Raw genomic sequence first — 25,353 nt, 5'->3', positions numbered from 1 at the left:
AGAAATAAAATATGAAAAAAAGAATTCGAAGAAAAAAGATGAGGAGTTGAAAAAATCTGGTAGCATGAAGAGAAAGTTGGAAAATATAGGAAAAATGGCGACTAAAGCAAAAAAACCAGCTATAAATAAGAAACCTGGGTTAAGAAATTTACATTTTGATGATACTGACTCCGAAGATTATGATGACAGTCAATTTTGCAACAATGATGGATTAGATCATATAGATCCTGCTGAAAGTAATGAAGTTCTTGGTCTGCGGTGAATTCGGATGGAACAAGGAAATTTTGTACCGTTGTCCGTTGTGTAATGTGTTCAAACTGGGTACCTTCTGTATGTAGTTGTTGGGATTCAGCAGTTAATTATACTTGTGATATGTTTGTCTCGGTTCCAAAAAAAAAACAGTAGGCAGAAAATAAAATTCTTTTCATAAGGATTTTGTATGAAGTGCTCACGAGAATTTGTTTTGTTTACAATTCATTTTTTGTTTACATTTTATTTGATTTGTTTTCATTTTATTTGTTTTGTTAACATTTTATTTGTTCTGTTTACCATTTATTTTTTTATTTGAAGCAACAATAAATTTTTCAACTCTAATATTGAGCTTTTCATCTCTATTTAATACTTTAATACAGAATTACCCCATCATATGCGTGGTATTACCCAGCACATGAGAAATTCCGCGCAATAATAGCATCTTAAATTTTTTATTGAATTTTTCAAATCGATTCGTCAAAGTACAATTTTTGTGAGTAATAAGATACCAAATGGATGCAAGATTTTGTAGTTCAATTGTGAAAATTTGCATTAACATTTTTATTTTAGATTTAGATTTTTTGAGCATTTTTCCTTAAGTGCGCGATATTCCCCGTTCTCCCCTATTGTCTTTTTCATTTTGTAATCTTCCACTACTCCAAATTTGACTTTAAATAATACAAATATGTGTTTTTTTATGACTACCCACTTCAAAAAATAGGTGAAGCTTAGATTGAATAAACAGGTTTTATCCCTAATTGATTTATGGTGACTTCCATCTTATATGCTAGAATCCAAGAATCAACAGAATTTAAACCTGAAAATTATTTTATTCTGATCACCTCTGTGAAACTCGATAAAAGAAATCTAGTTTTTTGTATTCGTCTTATCAAATAACTTTCACAGAATTTCCTATAACTTCTAATAACTAAAGGAAAATGAACAAAAAATTAGGGATTTTTACACGTTTAATTCATTCTACCACCAAAATCTAGTCGTGATTGAATAAATTCTGAAAACATGATAGATACTAATTATAGGAATTATAATGAAGACTTCTCTTTCTGCACTTTCACATTCTTGTTTTATGTATCAACTTGTAACAACTTGGCTATTTTTTCAGCCGTAGCTCCAGTCAATATCGAAGTATGATTTCCTTCAACAAAATCCATTTTCACTTCTTGTTTACATATCTGAAACAAAAAAAAGAGTCCAAATGAAAAAATTCAAATGGGTACCTTTTACCTCTGATAAACCATAATCTTTGCCTAAAGTCAGTTCATTTTGTGTAGCTTTCAACAGGCGAACAGGACCACAGAATTTTGTTGAAGGTTTGTATTTATCAGCGGCTTGTAATCTATGGAAGAAGCTAGAAGCTGCTAGATTCAGCTGGTTTTCTGGGAGTGAAGTCATTTTGGATAACATTTTCATACTTCTTGATAGCCGTTGCTCCCATGTAGGTAACGCCATAAGTTCATCAACAACCTGGAGAAAACAGGTTTCAATTAGATCTTGGCTTTTTCAGTTAATATAACAATATAGAATATAATATGACGTTGTTCTATCGAATGAGAAACATTCTATGCTAACCAGTCTCGATATATCACATCTACCAATACGACATGAAAATTATTATTTCATTACGTGACTTCATTGCTACCTATTATTCGAATAAACTTATTATTCATCAATATCTGGTTGAGTAGCTATGATGTTTAACTGGTTGAAGTATGAATTGGATGCAAATTTTTCAAAATTGATCAATTCTGAAAAATTCATCTTATTGATGGTTTAGATAAACCCAAAGATGGAAGACGGAACAGAAATGAAAATAAAATATTTGATGATGATTGTAATGAAGAAATATTTGAAAAAAATTTCACCTACCTTCTGCTGCTCAAACTCTTTGAATTGTGTCATGAAAAAAACCAAGGTTTCACTCTGTTCTACATCCATGTTACAACCCTCAATTGATTTACTAATTCTTTGTTTGACAAGATGAACGGAGACATACGAAGGAGAACCATCCAAGAACCATAGTTTAACTTTTTCTCCTTCTTTTTCCAACTGAATAGCCATTTCAAAAGCTACGCTAGCTCCAAATGAGTAACCAACGATCGTGTATGGCCCAATAGGCTGAACAGTTTTTATATGTTTCAGATAAAATTTAGCAAGAACCTCTATGCTGTCCAATGGGGCGTCTGCTGTACATTGTAGACCATACACTGGGGCATCTATATGCTTGACCATACCAACCAAGGACTCTACGTGTCCTTCTATCGGGTGTATTATAAATAGAGGACTTTTGTTTTTTCCTACTTTCTCTTTTGAAATTTTCACAATAGTCTCTCTCGGCATCAATTCTAGTTTTTCTACTTGAAAACGTTGTTTCTCGCCATTCGTCGAGATATTAGAGGAGCCATTCTCTGTTTTAACTTTCGATTCAAATTCAATCAGCTTATTCAATGTCAGATTTCTTATTTCTGCAGCGTTCAACATAATATCGAAGTTACGTTCGAGGGTGTGTTTTATTTCAGCTGCCATCAGTGAGTCCATACCAAGATCAGATAGAGAAGTGCTCGGAGGCCAATTCTTCTTGTTTTTGATACCGAGGATATTGGCTAAGGTGTCGATTAAGTTGAAACTATTATCGTCTTTCCTCGAATGTCGACTATCTGCCAACACGAAACTTGAAACGACTGCATTGGTTTGCTCCAGCAGAACGTCCATGCTAGCCAGACACGATGACATTCTCTGTGGGAGCAATCCAGCTACCTCAGTATCATTGTTTTTAATTAGTTTCATCGCCATACCAACATCACCGATAGGTCCCCATTGTATGGCTAAACCTGGATACCCGCTTTTTTTTCGATCCTCACATATTCGTTCCATCGCCGAATTTGCAAAAGCATAGTTAGATTGCCCACTGTTTCCTCTACCACATGTGATAGATGAGAATGTCACGAAATAATCTAATTTTTCATCACGAGAAACCTTATCCAACTGAATAGTACCGGCTACCTTTGGCTGACAACAAATTTTGAACTTTTCTTCGGTTTGATTCTCGATACAGCAATCTTTCAACACAGCTGCTAAGTTGAATATGCCACCAACTGGTCCTAGGGTTTTTGCACATTCAATGAGGCATCTGGCTCCTTCTTCAGTAGTGACATCTTCAGTTGAAACAACAATTTGAATTCCTCTTTGTCTTAATTTTCGCAAACGAAATGCTTGGTACCCTGTTTTTACACCAGTTCTTGACGTTAAAAGGATTTTGGTCGCTCCTCTGTTCACCAACCAGTTGGTAAGTTCCAGTCCAAATGCTCCAAGTCCGCCGACAAGGATGTATGACTTGTTGCCATTCATATATGCTCGTGGTATAGCTGGTACCATTTTTGGTTTTGGTATTACAATCTTTTGGGCCTCCTCTTCGCGTATTTTAATTACAACCTTTCCTATATGTTTACCTGCTGCCATATACCTGAAAGTACAATAATAACATTTATTCTGAGAATTTTTTCTTATAGTAATGAACATTAGTCGCAGAGGCTTAACTCTGCACTCGACTGATAATTTGCTAAAGTATGAAATACAGTAGCCCCGACAAAATGTCCGGTATGTCGGTCCTGGCGGTGGCCTTGACGAATTAATTTCAATAATTGAAAATTTAAAAATACCATGCATTATACGATAACAATTATTCTATATCTATCATCTAATCCTTATTGAGTATATTCAGAAATGAGATTGAAATTGTGGTCAGCATACCTATCAATTATTCTAAACATTTCGGAGCTGGGTAGAGCCACTTCCTTCTGAACATTTTTTTTATGAAGCGGAATCGGAGTAAGTTGCATTCATATTTCAAACTTCATAAATAATGCATTGCTGAATTTTTTCACGAAATGTTAAATCACTCTTTGTAGGATAAACTTAACCTGTGATAGCGGTGAGCAAAATAGGTAAAGAAAAAAGTTGCACTCAGATTTCAATTTACATGAATATTACATTGCTGAATTTGTTTACTTAAAAAAACTTAAAACGCTCTTTAAAGGAGGAACTTGACGTATGGTATTGGTAGAGGAGATGGATATTTGTGTTATAATTCCATTTTTAAAGATAGTAGGTAAGCTTTTGCAGTTTGAAAAGAAGGAAATACCTGAAAGCTTCTTCGATTTGGTCTTCATTGAAAACTGTTGCAGGTAAAGGTTGCACAGCACCATTTTCTATACCTTCTGCAACCAACTTAACCAGCTTTCGGATAACATGTCTCATTTTTGGCTCGAACAAAGCATCTACCAGAATACCGTGGAATGATATATTCTTCAAAAACACGTTTAATCCCAGACGGGAATTATTTGATAAGTCAACTTTACCAATCTCTAAAAATCTACCATTATTCGCTAGGCATCTTACTGAGGCGAATAGCTGATCTTTCGCTAGTGAATTCAGGACAACATCAACACCTCTACCGTGTGTTTCTGAGAGAATAAACTGCTCGAAAGATGTGTCTCTAGAGTAACCAATACTTTGGTCCGACAGAGCCGGGAATCTTTTCTTCAGGAAATCTCTTTTGATCTGGCTGCTGACCGTTGTGTAAACCTTGCAACCCATATGCAGAGCTAGTGAAATTGAAGCTATGCCAACACCACCACTTCCTGCGTGTATCAGCACAGATTCGCCTGGTTGTAGTTGAGCTCGCATAACTAGGGCATAGTAGGCCTGCAAATAATATATGTATAGGTAAGTGGTCTCCATATCACATGAATGACGAGTGCCCAGAAGCTTCTGACTTCACGCGAGAGGTCTTCTTGTTATTTTCATTCATATCGAATATCGAAAAATAAAAACTTCATGTTGATAGCGTCTTCATAGCATAGGGCTGCCATAAATGTTGGAACACCGACCGGGACAAGATGCACAGAAATAGGTTAAAAACCACATAAAAATTAAAAACTCATCTGAGAGGTTGAATTCATTCAGACATATCCACTGAAATAATTCATAGAGATCAAAAACAATATCAACTCGCAATAAAAACAACATAAAGTCGCACCAATAAACAAGTAGGTAGGTACCCTTTTTTATACTTGATCCTCGGTGCCATTTTTCCTAGCCCATTTATATATTTCAAAGTTTTGGACTTTTCAAGTAATTTTTTTAGCGTGAAACCTTTCCCATTCAAATATCCAACAGTTTCTTCCACTAGATTTAATTAAGGAACATCATTCAAAACCATTCATGCAAACATATAGAATTTTGTCATTGACCGAGTCGATTGTATTCGAGATATCGGGTGTTGTGAAAAAAATCTCTGACGTCACTGTCAAATTTAACTTATTGCATTGTATTCATCGGGCCATCATTCTTAAGTTCGTTGTAGAGTTGTCTTGTTTGGTTCCCAAAATATTTATTTAGTAATCTTCCATTCAACTCTCTCTTAGTATCCTCTCAATTAATTTTTACTTCAATAACAGTAATTATTGATTTTTCAATCCTTTCAATCGAATTGTCAATCAGAAATGCTTGACTGTATAGGAATAGAGTATAAAGTTCTAATAAAGAGTCAAAAAAAATCGGTTACAGATTTCGAGGCCCTTTTTTCAGCTAAGAAATTTTTTTCAATGGCACCCATTGCTTCAGCAAGCGTCCAATAGCTAGAAGAAGTGAAAGCCATCGAATTCTAGAATGAGAGAGTACATTGCTGTAAGTTGTTTCTGCATACTCATGAAAACCTTTTATCGGTCGACCTTACAGAAAATATCGAAAAAATTTTTTAAATTTTAAGACCAATTGACTGCACAGAAATTGACATCATATCGGCGGAATTTTAAGCAGTATTGTGAAGTATGTGCGCTGGACAACCGATAGTTTTGATGTCTTTGGAAAAAATCTCTTCTAATTAAAAAGAAACTCTGCTTAATTTTACTTTACAGATTAAGTACCTGTTTGTGTTATCCGCGCTGAGAGCGAAAACATTTTATATGGAAATATTAAGATTCTCTCAGGATTCAATACAAAATGAAGTGATTGAATAAGGTGATTCATTTGGCCATGTTTCTAATTTTAATAATTATATTTTTAATCCTTCAGTTTCTGAAAAATAATGTTTGAGCAACAGAATCAGCTTTTCAGCTTTATGATTACTGGAATCCGTCGAGATTCCATGAAAACAATTTTTTTCTTACCTACTCTATATAAGGAAATATGAATCTCATAACGGACAAATTACTGACCGGGACAATTTAATAACTGACCGGGACACAGGGACACAATAGTCCAAACCGGGACGTATGGCAGCCCAATCATAACAGCATATCGAACAAACAAAAAATAGAGGAAATCACTGACTTGAAGTCAGGTTTTTTAAGCCAATCGCACTTGAAATCTCAACTCTATCTACAGGGTGTCCCATAAGTGGCACGTCACAGTGACACCGGAGGTAGGTCAGCTAAAGAGGGACCTAACCAGCCTAACATGACCCCAGTAAAAGTTGCATGGTTTTCGAGTATTACCAAATTACGTTTTTTAGTGAATTTTCACCTTTTTTAACATTGTCAGGGTCAGAATTCTGCTGGAAAGCTCTCGAAGCTTATTTTTTTTGTTGTAATGGAATCTAAAATAGTTATTTAAGATGACATGAGTATGATTCTGTCAAAAATATATGTGGATTTCCGTAAATTAATGGATAAATCTTGATTTCAATTGCTAGCAAAACGAGAACTTCGACTTTGGACACCTGCTGTGAAAAAAAATCCTTGAAACAAAACGAGCAAGTAACATCAAAAAATTGGGCATTTTAGACAGATTCAGAAATGGTACAATACACGAATCTTATGCCCATAAAACTAGGTATTTTCATCATTTTACCGATGCCCTACTTAACTAAGTTGAAACTAGGAACCCCGCTATCAGGTAATTTTGCCGCTTGCTATGACATTACATTTGATACCGGGCTTTGTTATTATTTGTTAAAGTCACAATAGGGAAAAAGATGGATTAGGGGAAGCGAAAAAGGAATATTATTGAAAAAAAAGGTAAATTAATTAAAAACAGACTTAACTTTCGATTATTTATTTAATTCTTAAATCCAACTTACAGTAAATGTTCAAACTTTAAGAAAATTGAATCGTAATTTTATAAAACAGTGTCATTTATGCATTAGAGTCCGAGGGAAACAGTTTGAACATTTACTGTAAGTTAGATTTAAGAATTAAATAAATAATCGAAAGTTAAGTCTGTTTTTAATTAATTTACTTTTTTTTTCAATAATATTCCTTTTTCGCTTCCCCTAATCCTTTTTTTCCCTATTGTGACTTTAACAAATAATAACAAAGCCCGGTATCAAATGTAATGTCATAGCAAGCGGCAAAATTACCTGATAGCGGGGTTCCTAGTTTCAACTTAGTTAAGTAGGGCATCGGTAAAATTATGAAAATACCTAGTTTTATGAGCATAAGATTCGTGTATTGTACCATTTCTAAATCTGTCTAAAATGCCCAATTTTTTGATGTTACTTGCTCGTTTTGTTTCAAGGATTTTTTTTTCACAGCAGGTGTCCAAAGTCGAAGTTCTCGTTTTGCTAGCAATTGAAATCAAGATTTATCCATTAATTTACGGAAATCCACATATATTTTTGACAGAATCATACTCATGTCATCTTAAATAACTATTTAAGATTCCATTACAACAAAAAAAATAAGCTTCGAGAGCTTTCCAGCAGAATTCGGACCCTGACAATGTTAAAAAAGGTAAAAATTCACTAAAAAACGTAATTTGGTAATAACTCGAAAACCATGCAACTTTTACTGGGGTCATGTTAGGCTGGTTAGGTCCCTCTTTAGCTGACCTACCTCCGGTGTCACTGTGACGTGCCACTTATGGGACACCCTGTATATTTTCTTCTCGATCGAATCGGCGGAAACAAACTGATTGGAACCAAGATTGATGTATTTTTTTCAAGAAATATTAATTGGACTTTCCATCCATTATCTCACAACCGAGCAAAAGATTTATGTTTGATAATGTTCACTCTTATAAAGATTAACGTCTTCTAATATTTGTTGCTTCAATATATTGAAGTTGTGAGTCAGAACTAGCTGGCATCTCAGTTTTCAAATATGCTTCCCTGACGTTCATTATGGACAATAATGAACCTTTACTCAATTAATCTGCGAAGTGACATAAAACGAAAAAATATTATTAGAGTGCCAACATTCGGCACAATGTCATTTATTTTTCACCTACTCTTCTAGTTTCAATGAAGGTTATCGTGGATCAAATGATTCAAACTTACAGTGGAATATACTACTGGTATAGTAGCTGCCTCTTCTAAACTCCACTTGTCCGGTACTTTCCAGAGAAAATCTTGACTTAACTGTACAGTGGTTGCAAGACTTCTAGATTCTGACAATCCCATGATACGTTCTCCTTTGGAATCTCTGCCAGCGAATTCCATGCCTAGTATATTTTCCTGGCCCGAAAGGCTCTTGGGAAGGGCGTCAGGTGGCAGTTTTCCTGTTGCCAACATAATGTCTCGGAAATTCAAAGATGCATAGTAAATATGGCAGATGTCTACACCATCTGAATTTCCCCTGAAAAATAGATATTTATGAATTGTTTGATGAGCCTCCATCTACTCAGATCATAACTTAAGACTGCAATCAAGTGAAAACGTTTTCCTCTTGAAAAGAGATTTTGATAACGGAGAGATAGAGCGAGAAAAAGCCGGGAAATATCTGAAATGTTATGTTAAGTATAGCAATTCACCCTGTATGTTCAATGGAATTTTAAATTGATGGAGGAACATTGGTATGTATCCTGAAATGTATAAATTTTCATGCAAAATCTCAAAATTATCAACATTTGAAAAAGATTACTTCAGATTTCACACAAATTCTTCTAGGAAAAATATGCAGATGATACATCAAAGCAATGTAGAATTCAATGAATTATCTTATATCATTATGAATAAAAAACTGCGTGTTATATTTGAAAAAAATAAAGTTGGTATCTATTCTCCGAAACCGGAAGTCGAACGAATTTGTAGTGTTTTCCAAGAATTCAATTCTGCTAACAAAACTTAGGTAACTATAAAATTTCAAGTGTTTATCTTGAGTCTTTCTTTGAAATATTCTTCGTGAATCACCCTGTATTCGGTTTCTGATAGAGTTTACATGAATGTTCAAACCACTATTTTACAATATAATAGGAAAATAATCCATCAGCATTTATAAATATTTTCTGGATTAAATTCCTTCCCATAACCATTCAGAATATGATCAACTATCTATTAAGAATTATCAAGTGTTCACAGTGAACTGAGCCTATTATTATAATTTAAAATGACCATATTCTTGTTCACGGATTCTTTTTGTGCAACATCGTTTCAACTACGTCACCTTTAGAAACTAAAGATACAAACGGTAATCTTCAGTCTCTGAATATGACAACAAATTGATATTGATTGTTCTCTTACTTGGATAAAGGGCTCTCGATCCATCTTAAGCTGGCCAAGTCTCCTCTAGTGAGAGTATTGATTGTAGCATGTGACACCAGTTTTTCATTCCTTTTTTCGACATTCTCCAACATCAAATGCCTATAAGAGCCCCATGCACCATCCTTGAAAACATTATGAACTAAACCTTTCTTCAGCTGATCCAAATGATCATTTATGGAGAATGGTTTGAGCAGTCTGTCTTGAATGAGAATCGATCTCACATTCTTTCCAGTTGGTTCCTTCCTTAAAGCATTCACCAATCCTACTAAGCCGTTCAAGTTTTCATTTGAGTAAAGGTAAACTTTTGTATTTTTTTTTCCACTTTCTCCCATAGCATCTTTTAAAGATTGCAGCCATGAGAAGTTTTTATAACTTACATCGATAATGACTCGATCAGAATTCTCACTAATGATTTTCCGCAGAAGGAGATATGTGTTTTCTGCGGTGTATTGACTACTGACTACTTGTAGACCAATGCTGGGTAAATAGCTACAGTCTAGATTCGCTCTTTTTTCTTCCACTAGAAGGAAGCCTCCTTTTTCGATTGAATTCGAAATAGTTTTCAATGTGGGGATATCTTTTTGGGAGACTAGGCTATGACACACTGCAAAATGAAGATTGTCGTTCATTGTATTCGAATGTTTAACACTATATTCCTCTAAGAACGCCGTATCAACATGACCAAATGTTATCACCGTCGAATCAACTGATACTAAAGGTTCGCTCTCTAAGATTTTTTTTAGAGCAGGAGCTAATGCATTTTCTAAAGGAAAATCAAGAATGACTTCGTTCATCTTCAGTTGAGGGGAATCTGAACAATTTTCTAGTATGATATGGGAAAGTACTGTCAGTATATCAGTTTTGTTCATTTCTAAATTCTTCTCGAATTTTTTAGTGTAGTGATAAGGTATGAATTGATATTTTTCTAGTTTTGGATGTCTTTGATTTAATTTTCTCTGAGATAATGCAGCTTTGAAACCTCTTGCTTCTATTCCACCACATTTAACTATAGATGTTTCTTTGTCTAATATAACGGGAAGGGCATTTTCACTTGAATACTGCAATGCCTTCATGTGTTCAATGGGATTTAAAATAATTTTTTCCATTCCAGTAGGTAGATATAGTTCTCTTACATCCTTATCGATGACGGTAAATTGAAAGACCTTATCTAAAAAGCTTGACCATTTTCCGCACCACAAGATTTCACCTTCAGAGGCTGCATTATTTGACTTAATAATACCTTTGAAATTATGTCCGTACTCATATCCTCTCAGGAGTAAGTCTTTGTAAATATCTTCCCCTAAAAGTGGCAAATCCGTTTTTGTTGGAGACGATGAAAATTTCGAAATACCGATTTTATCCATATTCTCGAGTACGCTTATTTTACCTGATTGTACAAGCGATCCTCCCTCACATAGCTCAAAAGCACCGGTGCTCTTGAAGATATTCACGGAAAATTTCACTGTTTGTCCTTTCACTAAAAGAGTGATTCTGTGCCACTGTATGTCTTCAAAAAGGACGGGCATTTTCTCATATTCTTTGTTTTGAGTTTTGGCGAACACTTGCCAAACAAGAACCTGAAAAAGGATAAGAAATAACAATAATTAGATAATGACATGGAAAGTCAAAAAACCTAATTGATAAATACTGAATAGAATAAAAGATTAAAAATAAAACCAGAATATTATCGAACTGAACTGAAGCGAACTTTAGTTTAGATCAATTAAACAAGGATTTCTCTTGAGTTAGATCAATATCATGTATAATGGTAATGTGTATACATGAAGATTGCGATGTATAGACAAGTAGATAAACATACATACTTAAGTACAATGATTGACTCAGAAAACGACTATTCCAAAGAGATTAAGATAATAATATAAAAAACACGAACAAGTTTTAAAGGAGTAAGAAAAGTACTCTGCGCGAGATCTGAAATTGCAACTGAGAGTCAAATTGTCATTATGCTATGTTTTCTCGACATTTCTTTGTGGAATGGAGTCTTGGACCCTGAGTGCAGAAACTGTCAAAAAGCTAACCGATCGAATTGTGGGTATATATAGGGTGTTTTTTTTTCGAGGTATATAACTTTAAGTTGGCATTACTGTTCAAGATGGCGACCGATTTAACAGCTGTCAAGTGATTTATTCTCAGTTTGGTTTGGCAATTCATCATGAATAGACTCACGCATGAACAACGCTTGCAAATAGTGCAATTTCATTTCGAAAATAATGATTCTGTGCCGAATACGTATCGCGCACTACGTCGATTTTATTTTGTTTAGCGATGAAGCGCACTTCTGGTTGAATGGCTACGTCAACAAACAAAACTGCCGCAATTGGATGAAGCTGATCCTCAAGTGAATGTCGAAACACCGTTACATCCAGAAACACTGACTGTTTGGTGCGCTTTATGGGCTGGTGGAATCATTGGTCCGTACTTCTTCAAAAACGATGATGGCCAGAACATTACAGTCAATGGTGATCGGTATAGAGCCATGATTACAAATTTTTTCATTCCTGAATTGAACAACCAGTATATCCAGGAGCTGTGGTTCCAACAAGACGGCGAAACATGTCACACAGCTCGTGCCATAATCGATTCATTGAAAGACACGTTTGGTGACCGCCTAATTTCACGTTTTGGACCTACTAGGCCTCCAAGATCTTGTGATTTAACACCGCTAGACTACTTTCTGTGGGGCTATGTAAAGTCATTTGTCTACGCGGATAAGCCACAACCCTTGACCATTTGGAAGACAGCATTCGCCGTGTTATTGGACGTCCAGATTGGACTACATCCGAGCCTGCCGTGGCGGTCATATGCCAGAAATCATATTCAAAATGTAATGCCACAAGATTATCTTGCGGATAAATAAAATTCATGTCAATCGAATAATCCATCGTTGTTTTATTGCAATTTAAAGTTATATAGCTCTAAAAAAAAAAACCATTTATATTAGAATATTAAGAATTTCATGGACACAGCACATCACAAACAGCGAAATTGTGCGAAGGATAAACAATGGATATTATTATAACAATTAAGATCAGAAAACTGCGATATCTGGGACATATCCTATTTGGGACACAATAAAATGTCATGCGTAAAATGAAATGTAGAAAGGAGATGAATATCATGGCTATTCAACATGAGAAAATGGTATGAATGAATATCCAACGAACTTTTCAGAGCATCCGTGTCGAAAACTAAAATAACCATGATGATTGCAAGTCTCTGATGCAGAGAGAGCACATGAAGAAGAACAAGAGGCAACACACTTTTTTTCTTTTTAACTAAAACAATCCTAATCCTTCACAATCGTACAACATCAAGATTATCAATATAACGCTATGTTGAGGGCGTAAACCCTATCTTGAATGAAATGCTTACCAAATAGCCTGCTCCTGGATAAATGATCCTTCCATCAATGATATGATCCAACATAAACTTATTCTCTTCCTTGGCTAAATCTATTTCCACGAAAAACTGCCCAGATTGCTGTTCTTGTTCAAGGAAAGAAGCTACGGTCCATTCTATACTATGGTCCCATTTTATATGAGGAGAAATCATAGGAGTACCCCTTCCCACAGGAAATGAGGGAGATTTGTATAGAGCATTCAAATACGGTTGAGCCCCTGCAGCATATATTTTACCAATAGCAGCCAAAAAAAAATTGTAATTGTTTTTGTGGTCCTTTCTTGATAAACTCACAGTTACGCATTCAGACCCAATCGACTTTTTCAGAATGTTCTGAAATAATCCTGTTGGTGCAATTTCTATAACCAGAGCATTCTGAGGGATATTTCCTACACCTTCCTGAAATAAAACAGGAGAAAGCAAATTATTGACGAAGTAGTCAGCGGAACAAAACTGAGCCTTAGAAGTATGCCATTTAGCTTGAGGAACTGAGGTTGACACCCATTTGGATGAACGTGGTCTTGGTTGAGATATAATATTTCCTAGAGATTTCTGAAGAATCGGTGCTGCTTTAGCTATATGTCTGCAATGAAATGCAAACCCTGCACTATTAACTTCTCTCACAAATATATCTTCTGATTCTAGGGTTTTCATAAATCTCTTCATCTCTTTTGGTTCTCCTGAAATTGTTACATTGTTCTTACTATTGTGGCATGAAGGATAGACTAATGGAGGACATCTTTCTTTCGCATCTTTCCAAGAAAGACCTACGGAGGCCATAGATCCCTGTGGAGAATTACTCTCTATCAGCGCTACACCTCTTTCTAAGTTACAGAGTATTGCTTCTTCGGCAGTTAAACATCCATCAGCGTATGCACAACCTGGAAAAGTTGGAGCCTTTTGTTAGAAATTGAATATGCAGAGAACTCAACTTGGGGGCTACAAACCCTAAAGATCTAATCTGAATTGTGACTCACAAGAAATAGCCAAGCGTCCATTCACATTATCTAATCAAATTCGACAGAATGTTAAAAAAAAAAAAATTTGCATTTAGTTATTCATCTTTTTCATTTTTTTTCAGCCTATCAATGGATCTGTTGAAAATAATTTGAGAAGAAGACCGTTTAGTCCACTAAAGTAGCTTAGAAAAGTTTGTGTGGCGAAAAAAATGATTTTAGAATAGAACCTTGGTAATTAACAAATTAGTGATATACTGTGTTTTTCAAAACTTTCGATATGTATCCTTTGTTAACGTTTCAGTGAAATTAGTTTTAAATCTGAAATTAAACACTGAATCCAACTTAATACTATCCTATACTGAATTGTTTCTTTCTATTCTCCACTTAACTTCCTGAAACGTTCGACATAACTTCCAAGTTTTTTGCATCACATGCATATAATAAGTTGAAATAGAAATTAAAATACATCAATTATAATAGGAATTTCTGTGAATTTTTTATTTTTGTTGTTGAGAGTTCAATTTGTTCCCCAAAAATTACAAGCTCAACTATAATAATTCAGTAACATCAAACTTACCCACTTCTCCAAATGAATGTCCAATCATACCATCTGGTTCTATTTTCAACATCTTTAAAATATCAGTAAAAGCTATTTGAATTGCGGTGATAGCAACATAAGCATTTATGACATTATCAAATGACTCATTCGACCCATTTACAATCAAATCTTCTAAATCTATTCCTCGAGGTTTCAAAAATTCTGCTGACTTCTTGATGGAATCTCTGAATTGTTCAATTCTCATCAAGTCTTTAGCCATTGCAGGCCACTGAGAACCCATACCTGTATAAACAAACCAAATGGGCCTTTTTTCCGGAGGTACTGGATTGATTTCTTTAATGTTGGAACCATCTAGTATGGTATAACCTCTGAAGTTATGACCTGGTGTAGGTATTCTATGAATTTGGTCAATGAGAGCTAAAAACTCTTCATCATTGCTATTTTCTTCAGATGCTTTCAGCAGTTCTTCTACCGCTTCTTCAGTCCTTCCGGAAACTCCTATAACTCTCTGTATGTTTTTGGTTTGTGATGTCACTTTAGTTTTTGGGTTAGAGTGGAGAATGATGTGAGCATTGGCGCCCCCAAAACCGAAAGAATTGATAGCAACGGTGCCACCTTCCCAAGGATGTTTTTCAGTAACTACCTTCAATCGGCCATCTGATAGAGATGGAATATCAGGATTTGGATTTTTGTAATGCAAATTTGTAGGTATAAAACCGGCCTCCATAGCAACAATCATTTTAGCGATGGAACACAATGCGGAAGCTGCTTCGGAGTGCCCCATATTACTTTTCACGGAACCTATCAATAACGGATTCTTTCTGTTTTTGCAGAAAAACTCAGCAATTGCATTTAGTTCTTGAGGATCTCCTGCTTTTGTCCCCGTTCCATGAGCTTCTATGTAATCTATTTGGTTAGGATCAATGCCTGTTTCTGCGTAAATTTCCTTGATCAGTTGAAGCTGCATTTTACCAGAAGGATACGTTATTCCCAAATCTTTATATCCATCACTGTTAGTTTTGATGCCTAGCACAGAAGCGTAAGATCTTCTAGCTACATTTGCCTTTTGTATGAAGATAACTGCTACAGATTCTGATCTAACGTAGCCATTACCTTCGGCATCGAAGGCCTTGCACTGCCCCTCTGGACTCAACATTCCTAGTCGACTGAAATGGAGGCAACTGTTTGGTTTTAAAAGTAAGTTTGCACCACCAACTATAGCAGAATCGCACTCTCCAGTCTCTAACGCTTTCATGGCTTGAGCAAAGGCGTAGAGACTACTTGAACAAGCGGTATCAATCGTGAAACTAGGCCCTTTGAAATCAAACGCGTAGGAAATGCGGTTGGCAAACATGGAACGGGAGCATCCGGTCAAACCATATCCGTTTACTTCATCTGCTTTCATTTCCCAAAATTCCTGGGATTCACTGGCACAGTTTGCTATGAAAACGCCGCATTTTGAACCTCTTAACTCATTAGGGTTATAACCAGCATCCACTATTGCCTCGTGGGTGACTTCTAAGAGGATTCGGACTTGGGGATCCATCTGTTCAGCTTGTTTGGCGTGAACCCCGAAATATTGTGCATCAAAGTGAGTCAAGTTCTTCAATCTACCGAATCTTTCTGGTAGTCCGTGTAATCCAGCTGGCCATCTTCTAGGGTCGTTTGTTATCATGTCGATTCCATCGAGTAGTTGTTGCCTGAATTCATCCACATTGTTGCTTTCTGGAAAACGCCCGGACAATCCTGTTATGACGATGTTTCCTTTGTCTTTCTCAGCGTAACCGTTCATTTTTTCCGAAGATCCTGGCATCTATAAGAATAAAAGGCTTTCATTGGATATTTTTCAACTGAATTATGTACAGGGTGGGTAAATTTCGATGTTTTAGCACTACTGATTTTAAATCAGAGAAGATAAATAAAATCTAATACATCATTCTCGTCCTTTTTTCTAACTAACAAGAGTAACTACTCTTGTTATGATGACTAACTAGTCATTTTCGGTCACCTTTTGTTCTCGAGTTATAAGAGAAAATTGGAAAAATGGTGATACCCAAAAAAAATTATATCTTCGCTTATAGTTATGATAGAGCTTTGAAATTAAAACATTATAGAGGCACATTTTTAGGTAGAATTCAGTGGCTAGCAGGATTTTTGCATTCACGCGGGTATGACCCAAAGTTGTATTTTTTTTTAATGAAAACACTAGATTTCTGTGCTATTTTTTGAAAGCTTTTTTCATTTTTTTTTACTCAAAAATTTACATCGTATAGGTATATCTATACCTATAGTATCAATTATACTAAGAGTCTCAATATTTCTATTGTTGATGAGCACAGAAAAATTTAGCATCGTATAGTTACCACAGTCTCCTTCTATTATAGTCTATTCATTTCGAATATTCGAATGTTGTAGAAATTAGTAAAAAGCATAGAAATAATGGGATTGAAGAAAAAAGACTGCTCTTGTTATAGGAAGCTCTATTTTTCATATTTTGACTTTATAAGACTATTGAAGATTCAATTTTTTTCTTTGAGAAGATTGCGTAAAACAATCGGATGATGTGGATAAAACATTATTTTAAATTTGAATGCGTCCACGCTCAACACTAGTTAAATTAATTTAAAATCATTTTTTAAGAATGTCCAAGATCATTTCTTGTGTATTGCTCATAAAACCTTGTAAAACATCGAATATCATTATGTGCTATTTAAACATTAAGGCATGTAACGTGTGTTTTAAATATGATGAATGAGTAAGAAATTATATTCAATTGCTAAACTGCATTGATTCCATAGTTTGAAGTATGTAAGTAAGTAGTAGTAGTAAAACAAAGAAAAAACGAATTTCACAATATAGTTATGAAATCTGGAATGCCCAATAAAAAAATTTCATTTCGACAATTTTGAATAGGTATACATAATTAATTTCATTGTATGGAAAACAAAAAGTTTTTAGAGAATAAAACGCGATGTCTGATTGTTTGAAAAAAGTGGTCTCCAACGATAAAATCCCACTGAGGACGAATCAGTGATCAAATTCAATTCTGTCCGTCCATCAGTGAACACGAGAATTCTAGAACGGATGAACCTAGAAAATTCAACATTTATGGTTGATTTGGATCTCGAATGCCTCGGTTTAATCCAACAAGGTGTTGCATAAATATGGCCCACTAAAATTTTATTTTCCTGATAATTCCAGAACTCAAACTGACATGTTGATCGCTTATTAAGAACCAGAGAAAATTCAGAAAAAAATTGCAAACAGAGTCTTTCGTGTTGGGATTTTTTAGGTACAGAGTGAGCCACAGTCGACTGTACAGTGCATCCCATTTTGAGTGAGACAGCCAGGTTTCTCGCTTGTTATTTAAGATAGAGCCTTGTGGTTTTCACGTTCCTGTCCTACTTTTTCGTGAAACTCAAGTTGGTCTAATCAGATTTTGCATAACTATTTCCGTTCAAGAGATACAGGGTGATTTTGCCAATTGCTACTTTTCGGACCCCTCCTTTATCTCCGAAGTTATTAGAAATAATGCTGAGGTAAAAACTACGTCTGAATCAGAATTCTGCGTAGAATCCAGTGGCGTACTCAATACTTTTTTCCGGGGAATGGTTTTGAAGATTCAACACAAACCTATATTTTTTTTAATGGAACACCATGTATATCATTACTTCGTTGAATTCTTTATTTTTTTCCCTTCAAAATGATGTATGATACTATGTAGGTAGGATGTTCAGAAATGTTAAAAAAACACGAAAACTTCAAATAATGACGATTTTTTGTAAATGGGCCATGAATTTTCTATGTTTCAATAAGAGGATTATTACTTTCGATTTTTAAAACTAGTAGGTCATTGATGATACAAACATCCTTGTTCTTATTATGGCTACTATGCATTTGGGGGCATTGTTTTATCAAGTAGGCATTGGAGGAAAAAAAAGCAATCTGATCTAGCTGTCATCGCTATGAATTATTGTTATTATTATTGATTCTTCTTTTATATGGGAAATCCATTGCCCATCAACAAAAAATCATCATTATTTGATATTTTAGTATTTTTTTTAACATTTCTGAACATCCTACCTACATAGTATCATACATTATTTTGAAGGGAAAAAAATAACGAATTCAACGAAGTAATGATATATAGGGTGTTCCATTAAAAAAAATATAGGTTTGTGTTGAATTTTCAAAACCATAACCCGAAAAAAAAATTGAGTACGCCACTGGATTCTACGCAGAATTCTGATTTAGATGTAGTTTTCACCTCAGCATTATTTCTAATAACTTCGGAGATAAAGGAGGGGTCCGAAAAGTATTTCCAAAATTGCCCTGTATCTCTTGTACGGAAAGAGTTATGCAAAATCTGATTAGACCAACTTGAGTTTCACGAAAAAGTAGGACAGGAACGTGAAAACCGCAAGGCTCTATCTTAAATAACAAGCGAGAAACCTGGCAGTCTCACCCAAAATGGGATGCACTGTACTCTGGACTTTTACGGAGAACCCAACGTACGATTTTATTGAAAATTTGGTTGCTTGGTTAGGATAGGAACCACTGTTTTATTGATCTGAAATATTTCAGCGCTGCGCTGTTGTCACTTATATCAAAAAGTATATTATTCCTTTTTTTTCGGTTTTCCTCAGCCTCTTGATTATTTATGTACATATTAACTTCATTGTCCCTATCTCTAGCGGTTTTCGAGTAATTAATTGATCTACTTCTTTTGTTGTTTAAAACATGGCTTCAAACACATCCATCACACCGGTACTTAAAATCCTAGAAAGCTGAAATTTCTAATCATACCAGTTTGTTTGAAATCACAGTCTTCAACGAGACATAGATAAAGATAAAGATAAAGAGTTTTTTTTTTCAAAAGGAATGACCTGCATATCAAAAGATTTATTGAAAGAAAATTAAATTTACTTTCAGACGATATCACCTGCTCAAAGGAACATGGAAATATTAAGCTACATTTGTTCGAAATATCCATGAAATGTCATGGAACTTTTAAATTATGATGACTATAGGCATCGCTTGTAAAAACATTGTTGAATATTTCATGGAACAACGATTCAAATGGAAGGCAATAAATGATATATCTACACAAGTTTTGATGAAATTGTTTATTCTTCACGGCCAAAACGATCAAATTGTAGTAAAAATATGCAGAATGTTTAATGAGATGTATGATGATTTAAAACCAATGAACAAGAGGAAACTTATAGGACTATAGAAAAATTGCTTCAGTTATGGTTAAAAAACATCACAGAACTGAGGAACTGGCGTCCATTTCCATCGTTTTCCGTGAAATATTTGTTATAGTAATGAACCATGTTTTTTTATGCGATGTGGATTTTCTATGACATCTCATGGATATCTAAAACAAATGTACCTTATTATTGCCATTGGGATGAAAACTTACTCATAATTGCGAAACGTTACAATTCAGGTATAGGAACTTGTTGTATCGTCTGAAAATAAATTTCTTTCTTTTTTTTACATCTTTTGATATACACTGTGTTCGTAAATTATGGAACAAATTCATTTTCAGCTAAACAGACCATTTTAAGAAATAATCCTGAAACACGTTGATTTTTTATTTTAATTTACCGGATTCTAAAATAATAATCTAATATACAGGGCGCACAGATGTACACATTTGTCCTGGGAATATGACCGCCTTACATTATAGGGAGCAGTGCTGCCATAGTTGAGAATGCGCGCGAGGAGCTTGGTAGGTATTCCACATTTACCCATACTTCCGCACTCACCAGATTTGAATTGCATAGAACATGCATGGGATAAGCTCCAAAGAAGATTAGATAATCATCAACCTACCCCAGAATCCTTAAATGATCTGAGAGAGCTTCTGCCCCGTTTATGGAACCAAATTCCTCTAGAAATGTTCAACAACCTCGTGTGTAGGATGCAAAGAAGATGTCAAGCTGTTATTGATGCCCGTGGAGGCCATACATTGTATCGATAGTCTTAAAATAATTTAATTCTCTGAGAATAAAATTTTGTTATTTTACTCGATTTTTCTTAAGCACCCTGTATACGCTGCAGACCTACAGGCTAAAATTAATTTTATATCCTGCAACTTGAAATCATATTTATATGAATTTTCATTACAAAAATCCCATTTAAACTATATTTTCTTGCAATTTGAGTCAATATCCCTATTTCATGTGGAGCAGTTTAATTGCATGTTCTTCAAACCATATGGAAATTTTTACGAATTTTTTAACCCGCATTCTCAGTATGATAGTTATCTCGCCATTGTTTCTATTCGGACATATCATAATATTATAAAAATCTCATCATCTCAACATTGAGCCTCTTATTATATTGCATATTATATTGTATTCAGTATAAACTCGAATTGAAAACATACATTTTATATGGATCCGTTTCGGAATTAATTCGTTTGATATACAAAGGAAGCACTTTTTTCTGGTGAATCGGGAAATCTAGGATAGTGAAAATGGATGTTTTGAAAATAATTACCCGACTTTTTTATATGACTCCTTTTTTCTAAGGAGACTTGTTGATATAATCAAAATTTCAATTAAGTATTATTTATTACATATCGTTTTCAAACCTCATAATCAATAAAATTTCGAATCATAAAACCTAAATTGAAAGGAACTTTTTCCTCCATTTTATTTCAGCAATAAGTTCAATATTTTCAATTCCTTACGTATACTCAAATATTCATAAATAAATCTTGAACTCAATATCAAACAGAGAAATTACGAAGGTCACCTCTCAATAGGCAGATGCGAACTGTCAATGAATTAAATTTTCAGGTTTTTGGCGAAAAAAATTTATGTATGATGTAGATGATATTATAATCATGAAATTGGTAGCACGTATTGATACAATTATACTGAATTTTTTTTTCCTCGCGGTGCTATAGAACTAATTGATCTAGATTTATTAATTTTGGAATAGTTTAGTCGCTTTGAGGTATTAATTTTCGTGCGTTAAAACCGCTCAACATGAATGATATTTTCTTTAAATTTCAGTTGGGTTAGATTAGGGGGTTGGAGTTACTGGGATGCGAAGACGGGGTAGTAGTAATTTTTTTCAAATGGAACACCCCCATTTTGTCTCAATTTCCCGGTTACTCTAGCTGAGCTGATTTCAAAAATGTATCACATCTTGATTCCAATTGTTACAGGGTGGACAAAAATACAATAGTTTTGTGTGCGCTCATGAAGTAACGCGTAACATTCTTCATTAGTTAAATTATCAATATTATCAAAAATACTTATTGTCTAGAGGCAATTGATTTGAATGTAACACGCTGTAGTTTGTTACATTTTTAGATTAATAAAAATGAGCTGTTTCCAAACATGTTTGGTACTTGTGGTCTAGCAGACAGAATATGAAAGAAATTATTTCTTATTTTTATACATTTTTATTTATCTAAAAATGTAACAAACTACAGGGTGTTGCATTCAAACCAATTGCCGCTAGACAATAAGGTTTTTTTGATAATATTTTCAATTTAACTAATAAAGAATGAGCACACACAAAACTACTGTATTTTTGTCCACCCTGTACCAATTGGAATCAACATGTGATACATTTTTGGAATCAGCTCAGCTAGAGTAATTGGAAAATTGAGACAAAATGGGGGTGTTCCATTTAGAAAAATTACGATGACGTCATTACTCGAAAGTAATTCACCCTGTATATCAGATCATTATTTTAAAATACGGTAAATTAAAATAAAAAATCGACGTGTTTCAGGATTATTTCTTAAAATGGTCTGTTTAGCTAAAAATGAATTTGTTCCATACTTTACGGACACAGTGTATAATATTTACTCTTCATTCAATTTATCAAAAAAGCTAACGACACTAAGAACCAATTTTCTGCAAACATTTGTCCTTTTTTCACTTCCGAAGATATAGGATGTCGAAGATTGAGAAAATAACTCGTCTTTACTCTTTTACAATAATTCTAAAATGGCTGAATATATTTCGATGTGGATTAAAACAACCATACGGCTTATTGAAATTGAACATTTGATGTTTATTGCATTCAAACATTTTCAATGGGTGCCACTGATGATTCTCATAATAACAAAACTAAAGAAAATCTACAGGAAATTTGTTCGTATACAGGGTATTCCTAATTACCTTCCTAATCAATTCAAAATTAGTATATCACATGATGAAAACTTCAAATTGAAATATCTATATTAAATTTAAGTAAAATATCTTGTTAAGGAAAGGTGCTAAAGAAAAAAAAACGAATGGTAACACCGTTTGAGGGTATTTCATTTTTGTTTGTACCTCAAAGTTAGTAACACCTTGTATTGATTACTACACTCTACCCAGTTTGTTCCATTTTCTTGGGGATACCTTGTGGAAATATTTTTCACATTTCACGATAATTTTGAGCCGGTTTTAAGTAAAATCATAACCCTTATATTGAAAATTTCAGTATAAAGTTAATTAATATTGAAAGCATACGGTTCCTTAGAGTTTCTTCCAGAAATTATGGAATAAAAGCAAACTTTTCAACTCTTATATTTAAATTTGAAGAATTATTGACAAAAGGTTATTATATTCCGGTTCATACAATGATATTGATTAATTTCTACAGAGTATTGCATAAAGTAGATATACCAAATTGCAGGAAAAAATCATATAATATTAAGTATCATCTTTTCGATATTCGAAATACGAATAAATCTCATTATCTCAAAATATTGAGACTGAGATTCAACAGTGACAATATTTCATTCAGCTACATATTTCTTTTTATATATAGTCAAATTTTTGAGAAATCATATCCTTATTCCTTGATTGTGAGACTTCAAAATGCATGGATCATTTTTTGAACTAGTAAGATAAAAGTGACACCTAGCAACTAATTTTTGTATGAAATTCGAGAAAAGCTCAGGAAAGCGAAAAGGCCGTTTTTCCGAATTTAGAGGCATTCACTGTTGCAAAAAGTCAAGAACAAAACTCACCATGAGCACAAGAAACAACACAACAGATAACACAAAACAAGTCAATCCGAGATGACGAAAAACAGGTAGGTAATTTTTCCTGAAACTCTCGATGAAGAAAGGAAAAATCTGTAGCTTGAATCAAGCCCGCGGTGTAAGTAAATATTTATTCCTCATGCTATGGGATTTTATGTATCTCAACTATCATAGGCGTACTCAATTTCATTTTTTTCATTGTTTTCAAGGTAAAATTGGTAATTAAGAAGGCGAATGTTATCGTAAATACAACTATTAAGAACTTTATTCTAATTATTTCGTGGAGAAAATATTCGGGGATATGTGAAATTGTTTGAGAAAATGGAACAGCATAAATATTTTTCATAAAGAGATCCTTATATTATAGATAACATTAGGTAACATGAAAAATTTTTCAATTATGTTAATTATTATAAAAGACAATTCTATTATTCTCCGAGCAAGTTCATTGAACTCAACTGTTAATATTAACATTATATTATAATAAATTGCACGGAGAGGGTTGATAGGGTAGAGATTCAATCATTTATTTAATTAAACTCTTTTTACGTAGCTATTTCATTTTTGATTTGATATTTTTAGCTCTCGTTCCGCGAATGGATACATACTACATTTAGAGTTCTGAGCACTTTATGGTATCAAACGATAAGATTCGACTCACAGATGACGAAGTCAAATTCATTACTGTCCGTCCGGCAATAAACATGAATAAAAGGTCAATTGAAAAGATCCCGGTCTACCATAGTAAACTCATTCTTTGGCAAAATTCGATTTTTTTATTTCTAACATAATATAACATAACATAATTGTCTTCGAGGGTGATCCAGCGATTATAGCGATCTTCCAACTTTTCGATACCATTTTTGTAGTACAATTTGTCTTCCGCTTCGAAAAAGGTCTCAGTTTCGGCGATTACTTCTTCATTGGCGCTAAATTTCTTTCCAGCGAGCATTTTTCTGAGGTCTGAGAACAGGAAAAAGTCGCTTGGGGTCAGATCTGGCGAATAAGGTGGATGCTGAAGTAATTCGAACACCAATTCATGCATTTTTGCCATTGTTTTAATTGATTTGTGACACGGCGCATTGTCTTGATGAAACAGCACCTTATTTTTTTTCAAATGGGACCGTTTTTTCAACTATTTCATCCTTCAAACGATCCAATAACGCTTTATAATAATCGCTTTTGATGGTCTGGCCCTTTTGGAGGTAATCAATGAATATTACACCTTGCGCATCCCATAATACTGATGCCATAACCTTGCCAGCTGACTGTTTTTCCTCGCTTTGGATTCGGTTCATCGTGTGCAGTCCACTCAGCTGAGTGTCGATTGGACTCCGGAGTGAAATGACAGAGACATGTTTCATCCATTGACACATATCGACGCAAAAATTCAGGATTATTGCACTTGAACAGCTTCAAACACTGCTTCGAATCATTAAAACGTTGTTGCTTTTGATCGTGAGCTCGCGCGGCACCCATTTTGCCCCCCGCTTTCTCATGTACAAATATTCGTGAATGATATGATGTACACGTTCAGATGATATCTTCACAATGTCTGCTATCTTGACCAACTTCAATTTACGGTCATTCAAAATTATTTTGTTAACTTTTTTGATTTTTCCGTCGGTGACAGCTTCTATTGGGCGTCCACTTCGTT

At 34.4% G+C, this 25,353-nt stretch overlaps 1 protein-coding gene across 1 annotated transcript; it reads right to left on the bottom strand.

Moving 5' to 3' along the window:
• Positions 1-1,202: 1,202 nt before the first annotated feature.
• On the bottom strand, positions 1,203-23,839 carry LOC123673957 (fatty acid synthase-like). Its single transcript, XM_045608739.1, has 9 exons — positions 23,682-23,839; positions 14,708-16,502; positions 13,145-14,052; positions 9,731-11,328; positions 8,549-8,846; positions 4,412-4,974; positions 2,140-3,733; positions 1,498-1,737; positions 1,203-1,445 (listed from the first exon to the last, which is right to left on the bottom strand). The coding sequence occupies exons 1-9, from the start codon at positions 23,682-23,684 to the stop codon at positions 1,338-1,340; spliced, it is 7,107 nt and encodes a 2,368-aa protein (XP_045464695.1). The 5' UTR covers positions 23,685-23,839; the 3' UTR covers positions 1,203-1,337.
• Between the last annotated feature and the right edge of the window lie 1,514 nt (positions 23,840-25,353).

Source organism: Harmonia axyridis, chromosome 2 (assembly GCF_914767665.1).
Source record: "Harmonia axyridis chromosome 2, icHarAxyr1.1, whole genome shotgun sequence".
In the NCBI taxonomy this organism is placed as follows: Eukaryota; Metazoa; Arthropoda; class Insecta; order Coleoptera; family Coccinellidae; genus Harmonia; species Harmonia axyridis.
The sequence above is the reverse complement of the archived record's forward strand: the minus strand, read 5'-3'. Positions and strand labels throughout refer to the sequence as shown.